Source organism: Gastrolobium bilobum, unplaced genomic scaffold (assembly GCF_033153095.1).
Source record: "Gastrolobium bilobum isolate Gb01-03AN ecotype WA unplaced genomic scaffold, APGP_CSIRO_Gbil_v1 utg256930, whole genome shotgun sequence".
NCBI lineage: Eukaryota > Viridiplantae > Streptophyta > Magnoliopsida > Fabales > Fabaceae > Gastrolobium > Gastrolobium bilobum.
The window spans coordinates 1-8,776 of NW_026897994.1; the positions used below are offsets into that span (position 1 = coordinate 1).

The 8,776-nt window shown below is 36.3% G+C and overlaps 1 protein-coding gene across 1 annotated transcript; it reads right to left on the reverse strand.

Moving 5' to 3' along the window:
- Nucleotides 1-589: 589 nt before the first annotated feature.
- On the reverse strand, nucleotides 590-2,979 carry LOC133312009 (cysteine-rich receptor-like protein kinase 10). The gene is made up of 6 exons (XM_061513143.1): nucleotides 2,967-2,979; nucleotides 2,754-2,878; nucleotides 2,457-2,664; nucleotides 2,094-2,337; nucleotides 1,009-1,159; nucleotides 590-913 (listed from the first exon to the last, which is right to left on the reverse strand). The coding sequence occupies exons 1-6, from the start codon at nucleotides 2,977-2,979 to the stop codon at nucleotides 590-592; spliced, it is 1,065 nt and encodes a 354-aa protein (XP_061369127.1).
- Between the last annotated feature and the right edge of the window lie 5,797 nt (nucleotides 2,980-8,776).

The following is an 8,776-nucleotide window of genomic DNA, read 5'->3' on the forward strand; positions in this document are numbered from 1 at the left end:
TTTTTCCCGCCATCTCCTGTTTCAGAAATTGCATTTTGCCATTTTCTTGAATACTTTTTGCATTCTAGATTTCGGATTTATTTTCCTCGATTGAGAGTTAAGAGTATGGAATATCAATTCCAAAGTTGGTGACATGAAATGTGGTAGAGGGGAAATTTTTTTTTACCTGGGAATCTCAATTTTCAAAAATATAATTTTTACATTCAGTTTACAATAATACTTGAAAATTAAAAATTTAGAAAAAATTCAATTTCCCGGGAATCTCCAAGAATCCCGCGTACCAAAGGGGGGTTTGGATGATATTAAAAGATAGTTGTCGCGTAGTCTAATTTGCCATTATATTAATCCATTTTACAACTGAATTGTAGTTTCGAGATTTCCTTTGTCAATGATAATAATGTTATTATTTGGTCACCTCACTATTAATTTATTCACTCCATTATATTCATAGCATGAAAGTAGGTGCTTCTAAAAAGAATCAAAATAAAAAATACTAACAATATGTATATCCATATCCATATATTGTCGTTACATAATAGTTTGATCAGCTTATAGCATATACTGAATTTACAGATATTGATTACAACCATTATCGGGGATATATTTCAGTAATTAAATAATTATTCATAGAGATAGAGCTGGTAGACAGATCAGAATAAAGCTGGTGTCTTAATCTGTCTGGTGAAGGGCTTCCAAGAAAAACAGATGCTGGCTGTCGAGGTAATGCTAAGGTTACTGAATAACTGTTCAACCAAAGTACTACACTCGCCATTGAAGGCCTGTCAGCTGGATTTTCTTGAACGCATAATAAAGCAATATGGATGCATCTCTGAACTTCATTTCTAGAATATAAATCTCCCAGTTTTGGGTCCAAAATAAGGAAAGGTGTTTGATTCTTCCAATTTTTCCAAGCCTGTGGCAAAACTCAAGTTAGATTACAAAGTTTGAAAGTTCTGGCATCCCTCAACAATCGAAAATATTTGCTCGTAGTTTATAGTTTATACTTACATAGCTCAAAAGGTCATCATCATCTTGTGATTGACAATAACTCGTGTTCTTCGTGCCACTAATGATCTCCAAAAGCAAGACTCCGAAGCTGAACACATCGGATTTCACAGATAATTCTCCATACATTGCATATTCAGGAGCCATGTAACCACTGAAAACCAAAAATAACAATCTATATATTCCAGTAAAATAATATGAAAGATTTTCAAAAAAGGAAATAAAGGAAGCATAAAAAGAAAGAAATATAAATTTCATTTTGAAAAAAATTCTTTGGGCTACTCAGGAGCAGTGTTTAAAATTCGGCCCGGCCATCGACCCGGCCGAGGTCAGGGGTCATGGAGTCACGGGTTCAACCGGGGGGTCAAGGGGTCACTACGCTGACCCGATTTTATATATTAAAAAAATATAAATATACATATCCTATATGAAAATATTAAAAAATAAACAACCAATTACCAAAGATTCAAAATATACTTAACATAATTCACCAATTATAACCACAAGTTAATATTACACAACCTAATTAAAATATCAAGATACCAAAGTACAAAACTCATATTGTAATGGGTTACTACGCTGACCCGGTTCCACCTCTTTTGAGAAGGTCCATAACAAATTAAGGAAAATTTAAAGGAAGTAAGAATGAGTTTTTGTTTTCCATCGACGACCGTAAGGATTTCATTTGAATGAGTAAAATTCTTACAGTTTCTAGAAGATTCAAGGCATCGAGGTGAAGATTGAAGACGTCTAAGTCGTTGGGAGAGAAGAGAGCGATTAGATTTAGTTTTGCAAGCATTTTTATTTTATTTTTTTAATAAAATAATGTTGTTTTATGAAGAAAAAAATAATAAAAAATATATATATATGCAGTGACCCCCTTTGACCCCTCTGACCCGGGAGTCACTGAAACCCGGCCGGGTTTTGGGGGTCAGAGGGGTTGATATGCATATAGCGTCCAACTTGTAACCCCAACCCTCAAAGGGGAGGGGTCAGGGTTGACCCGGGTCAACTGGGGAGCGGGGTGAGGTTTTAAAACACTGCTCAGGAGCTCCTTATTACAATCTACAATGGCCTTTATAACTTACTAAGTTCCAACTATCCTTTCTGTTGTAGAGTCAACTTGACTTTGGTCTCCATGGAAAATCTTTGCCATGCCAAAATCTGAAATCTTTGGATTCATTTCGTCATCTAATAGGACATTACTAGCCTTGAGATCGCGATGTATTATTCTAAGATTAGAATCTTCATGCATGTATTTAACTCCTCCAGCAATCCCATCTATAATTTGGTAACGTGTTGCCCAATCAAGCTCTGCTTGGTTCTCATGATCTACAAATTAGTCAAATTGTAATATTCAAGTTAGCAATAAATTGAGTTCTGTAGAAGAATTAGTTCATACAATAACATTAAAAACCAAACCAGAACAACATAGTCCAGAAATTACAAACCACATAGAAAGCGGTCAAGGCTTGAATTGGGGATGAATTCGTAACCAAATATCCTCTTTGCTCCCTCCAAGCAAAACCCTAAAAGCCTAACTAAATTTCTATGTTGAAGTGCAACAAGTGCAGCCTCGTTCTTGAATTCGATGTCACCCTGCAAGGAGCTTCTGGATAGCCTCTTTGCAGCTATCTCTTGTCCATTAGGAAGGGTACCCTGAAAACATGCATGGGATTAGAATAGCTCCAGTCAGCATAAATTAGCATACGAGCATGACAACATGTTTCCTTATAATTTCTTTTTACCTTATAAACCACACCAAATCCACCTTGGCCTATCTTCTTCTCATTCGAGAACCTATTTGTTGCAGCTTCAATTGTAGCCAAGTCAAAATGCAAAGACTCTTCTTGACAAGTAAAATAATTCCTAGCTGCGGTAAAAAGTAAGTTAAGCAAAATTACTAGCATGTTATTGTTCGTGCTTTGAAATAGATAAATAGTAAGAGCAATAACAATTACTGCTATCTCCCATTTCTAGATCTGCATCATGGTTTTTGTTTTGCCTTCTTCTCCAGCAACAGCAACAGCCTAGAACCAAAAGCGCCACCAAAATAACATTTGGGACAACAATTGCTACAATTGCTACAATCCTTGAAGCACATATGTTTCCTGCCCAAGGTAACCTCTTTTAAGATGTGCAAAAGTGGCAAATGCTTTACAAACTCAAATGAAGAGGAGTGGACACAAAAAGGAACCAACTTCCTCCTCAAAGACCACAAAACAACCTTGACTTGACAATGATATTTGACAAAACAACCTTGACTTGACAATGATATTTGACCACAAAACAACTTTTTATAGACTAATTATAAATGGGTTTAATTTTTCTGCAGATAATTTATCTGCAATAAACCCAATATGATAATGATATTTTTGTAATTTTAATTTATTTCAGGGTTATAATAGTCTTTCTATTTAAATTTTTTAAATTTTCAATACCAAAACGACTTCGTTTTGAAAATAAATGCAGATAATTATCTGCATTAACTGCAGAGAACATTTTTCCCATTATAAATTGATTCAAAATTTAAAATCTAAAATTCTAACAATAATAAAACTTCCTAAAATAAATATAACATTAATTAACAACTAAAAATAAATAAAATATTACAAATAAATAATTGAAAATACATCTCAAATCTTTAATCTCAGATCACATCAGATATGTTGCTTTCCTTTTCTTTCCAAACAAATCACAATCACATCTGCTGCTATATTGGGACTTGGATTCGATTTTTGTAATTTGTTATATTTCAAATTACTGCTTCTTTTAACATTTGAGTCATATTTATTAGGCCACAATTCTAATTGACTCTGGGTTAGGGGTGTAAATGGGCTGAGCTAGGCTAGACTTTGTCTTAAATAGGCCAAGCCTGTGTAAAAAGCATTGGGTATGGCCTGACCTATTAGCCTGTGTAGGCCCCAAATTACAAGTCTGACCTATATTTAAAAAATAAAAACTTTAGCCTAGGCTTGTTAGCCTGTTTAAGTCTATTAAACTTTCAACAATCAAAAGAATAACTAAAATAATATTATTTTATTATTCAAAATTATAATAATAATAATTTTATTTATTATAATTTAAATAAATAATATGATTTAAACCGGCCTGTAGGCTTATAGGCTAGACATGTACAAAAAAGCCTATAGCCTATTTTCTAAATAGGTATTTTTAAAAGTCTGATCTATTTTATTATTAATGTGTGGGGCCTAGGTCAATGGGTATTGCTTCTAATCTACAGTGGGTTGCATAAATATAATTTCGGTTTGATGTATGTTTAGGGTTATCATAGACTTTTTTATTACAATTTTTAAACTCTAAACGACGTTGTTTTGGGAGCGAATATCTACATTCACTCTAGAAACATTAAAGCCATGTTTAAAGGACATAAATTATATCATTTTAGCATAGAGATAGACAAACACAAAGAAAAGAAATTATAAGGGAAAAATGGTATTTTTTAATTTAAATTTTAAATAAAAAAGATATTATTTTATGTCTATCTCTTTCTTAAAATAACATAACTTTATATCATTTGAAATCACAAACACTTTTTCCTAATTTTTGAAATCACCATTTAGGTAAAAAGTTGCCCACCCTCTTCTAAAATGAGTAAAATTATATTTCTAACAGTTCATGGGCTTCTTGTAATTTTTTATTTTTTTTTGGAGAATGGCTTCTTGTAAATTTGATTGCCTGTATATAAACTAATTTGGATATTTATTGCAATAACTTTTATTTTTTTTATTTTAATATATCATAAAATCACTTTTAATTATATCACCACATAAATAATATTTGATAAAATTAGGTCACTATTGGATCATAAGTGCCTTATGCGCCATAGCATTTGGATGAGCTTCACTCAAAAATTCAAATGGGTCTTCTTCCCATCAAGCAAATCAATCACGAGGGAGATAAGTTGCATCCATAAATAATGGATAACTATAAACAAATCAGTATACATCATGGAGTCATACATTTTTGTATTGTAAAAAAAAAAAGATTAATCCATAGTTGCAGCATGTAAAGAAAATTTCAAACATTATTATATAAATACCTAAACCATTATATTATATTATTTTAAATTGTTCTGTTGGCGTAAATCAATGTTAATTCTACAAAACACAAGCATAAATCACAATTACTGTAAGACTTATGGATCACAATGTTTTCAACTCAATTATCCATCTCCCGTAATTCATGGTCGGACATTTGAATGTACCCATTATATCCCTAAGACATTATATTATTTTAATTACTTGTGACCCGTAATTCAAAATCGCCCAGGTTCCTATTTTTCTTGTGCTTTATAAGTTAAAACTATGTTGTCTGCCTAATGATTTGAAAACGAAACTAAAAATGGCAGGTCAAGAGAAAAAAAAAAATTGGAGATGGACGATAGGATTTTAGAGTTAATACTAAATACAAATTTCAATTAAAACGAAAAAGTCAATTGATTTAGGAAATCAAACCGAATACAAATAGTACGAAATTAGATTCTGAGTTGTTAAAAAAAAATATTAATCGTCTCTTTCAAGAATAAAAAGACACAAAATTTAATTCCAAAACATATAATCATATCCAATAACAAACAATTGGGTCCTAATTCATATAATCTAGGTTCTGATACCAAATGTAAGAAATTTCATAATAGGATTATATGAAATTAGAACACCAAAAGATTCAGGCTTACCTGTTGAAGACATGATTATTGATTTATTGACGGCTTCTTGTTTACTCTGATGCTCCTGCAATGGAAAGACCAGGATCTTCCTCTGCAATTCACACCACTCCCTGATTACAACCGTCGATGGGGCGAGTTGTGGAGTAAGAGTTTTCTAACACGTTGTGAATACAGAGAGGACCTAGCCAAACTTATTAACCCTAGTCCCCTTCCTATTATGGGCCTATGGGTTAGGCCTACACCGTTACCCACACTAATCAGTTTACAGATATCCAAGCCCAAACAAAAGGATCATTTAATTAAATAGGCTTTATACTGTTGGGTATGGCTCATACTTCACATGATGATGTTGGCCCTAATTGTCGAGGTCAGCAGAAAGGCAACTGGGGTCCCGTAGAGGCTAGGTAATGTTTAGGCCTCTGTTTCTATTGTAATTTTCTTAGCAGTTTGGGCTTGGGCCCATGAATAGCTGCTGTTAGGGTTTTTTGTAATCCTATTTATATTTGCCTTGTAAACCGAGAGACTTGTAACGAGTGGCGGTGAGGTGAATATAGTACAGACAAGATGGACGTAGCCTATATTGGGTGAACCAGGGTAAATCATCGTGTCAATCTCTCTACTCTTATCTCTTTTTCTGTTTTCTCGATTCTGTGTGATTGTCGATTTCCAACAATTGGCATCAGAGCTTTGGTTCTGCGACCAGGGTTCCTGTGACAGATTGGGGTTTCGCGATTTAGGGTTTTTTCTTGGCATAGATAAAACTGCGAAATTGATCTAGAGAGGATGTCGACTGGCCAATCACGGGTCGAGGTTGAAAAGTTCGGAGGAAAAGGGTTCAAGTTATGGAAGCTGAAGACGGAGGCTTTGCTCGTTGACAGGGACGTGTGGTACGTGATCGAAGATGATAAGCCGTCCGTACCAACAAAACCTGTCGGTGAAGAAACGTCAGGTGATGGCGAGTCGAAGGAGTTGAAGGCGTGGACCAGAGACGATCGAAACGCGCGAAGCCTGATCTGGTTATGCCTGGCTGATAACGTTCTGGTGAACGTAACTTCTGAGAAGACCGCGAAGGATCTCTGGACGAAGCTGGGAAGTCTCTATCAGAGCAAGTCACTCGTGAACAAGCTGTTCCTGCGAAGGAGGCTGTATAATCTGCGGATGAGCGAAGGTGATTCTTTCTCTGCTCATTTAAATGAATTTAATACTATTTGTGCACAACTTTCGTCTATAGACATTAACCTGGACGAGGAAGACAAAGCTTGCACCTTGTTGTGTTCACTGCCCAACTCTTGGGAGCACATCATTGTGTCAATTGGTACTAGTGTTAATAAACTGTCGTTTGAGACGGTTGTTTCTGCCTTATTGTCTGAGGAGATGAGAAGGGTAGGTTCTGAAGGTACCAACAATGAGGCTCTGGTTGCTAGAGGGAGGAGTGATGACAAATCAAAGTCTGGTCACAGAGGAAGATCGAGGGGACGATCAAAGTCCCGTGATAAATCTGATAAATCTGATAAATCTGAAATGAGGTGCTGGAGGTGCAAAAAGGTTGGACATCTGAGAAGGAATTGCAGAAGTAAAAGTGTAGGTCCTGAGAAGCGGGATGATTCACAACCGTCTGCTTCGGGTACAAAGAAGGATGATGATGATAGTACAGGGGACCTTTACATGACGTTTGATAGTCATAATGACTGTAATGATTGGATTATTGACACTGGAGCATCGTTTCATATGACACCTCATAGGGAGTGGTTCTGCACCTATGAATCGTATTCTGGCGGTACAGTTAGAATGGGAGATGACACGACTCACGCAATTGTGGGGCGTGGGAAGGTAAAGCTGAAGATGAGTGACGGGACAGTCAAGAATCTGCCGAGTGTGATGCATATTTCGGGGCTTACCAGAAATCTGATCTCCGTTGGTAGTATGGCAGATGCTGGTATTAATTTTAGCAGTGACAAGTATTCTTGCAAGCTGACTCGAGGAGCTTTGGTTATTGCAAGAGGAGAGCGTCATGGTAAATTGTGGAAACTGCTGGGTAGCACAGTATTCAGTGGTGAAAGCTATGTTTCAGAACAGGCGGAGGAGGACACTGCTATGTTATGGCATAGGAGGCTGGGGCATATTGGAGGAAAAGGTCTGTAGACTTTAACATCAAAGAAGTTGGTGGATGGAATTCCGAGCTGCTCTATGGGGTTTGGATTTTGCGAGCATTGCCTGCAAGGGAAGCAAAATCGGGTATCTTTTGATTCCATAGGAGGAAGAGCTGAGGGGGTTCTGGACTTGATACACAGCGACGTGTTTGGCCCCACACCTGTAGCATCACATGGAAAATCAAGGTATTATGTTTCTTTTACTGATGATTTTTCAAGATATGTGTGGTTATATTTCTTGCGCAGCAAGGATGAAGTGTTCGATAAATTCTGCGAGTTCAAGGCTTTGGTGGAAAATCAATTTGATCAAAAAATCAAGGTGCTGAGAACTGACAATGGAGGGGAGTTCTGTTCAACAAAATTTGACCAGTTTTGTGCGAGCAATGGGATTGTAAGACAGAAGACTACGCCCTACTCACCTCAACAGAATGGGGTGGCAGAGAGGTTGAATCGATCTCTCATGGAGAAAGCACGGAGTATGCTGAGCGGTGCAGGCTTGGCAACTGAGTTTTGGGCAGAGGCAGTGGCTACTGCTTGTTATCTGAAGAACAGATCTCCTACATCAGCTTTGAAGGAGAAGACTCCGTATGAAGCACTGTTTAAAAAAAGGCCAGACGTATCTCATATCAGAGTGTTTGGCTGTGAAGCTTATATGCACGTACCCAAGGAGAAAAGAAACAAGCTTGACAGTAAATCTGAAAAGTGTATCTTTATTGGGTACAAGGATGGCGTCAAAGGTTATAAGTTGTGGAATCCGGATACTAGAAGTGTAACTTACAGCAGAGACGTTGTATTCAGAGAATCTAAGTTGAATCAGGTTTTTCCTGAAGCTCCTGAAAAGTCACAGATGGTGGAGTTGGATGTGGGTTTGAAAGAGGATACAATAAACTCACAGATTGAATTGGAAAATTTGAATTCTGAAGCTGCTGAA

Excerpts from the sequence above, each read along its gene's own strand:
- LOC133312009 (XM_061513143.1), bottom strand. Across the intron at positions 2,338-2,456 it reads CCTTGACCGCTTTCTATGTG|ATCATGAGAACCAAGCAGAG; the intron begins GTTTGTAATTTC and ends ACTAATTTGTAG. Across the intron at positions 914-1,008 it reads ATGATGACCTTTTGAGCTAT|GCTTGGAAAAATTGGAAGAA; the intron begins GTAAGTATAAAC and ends GTTTTGCCACAG.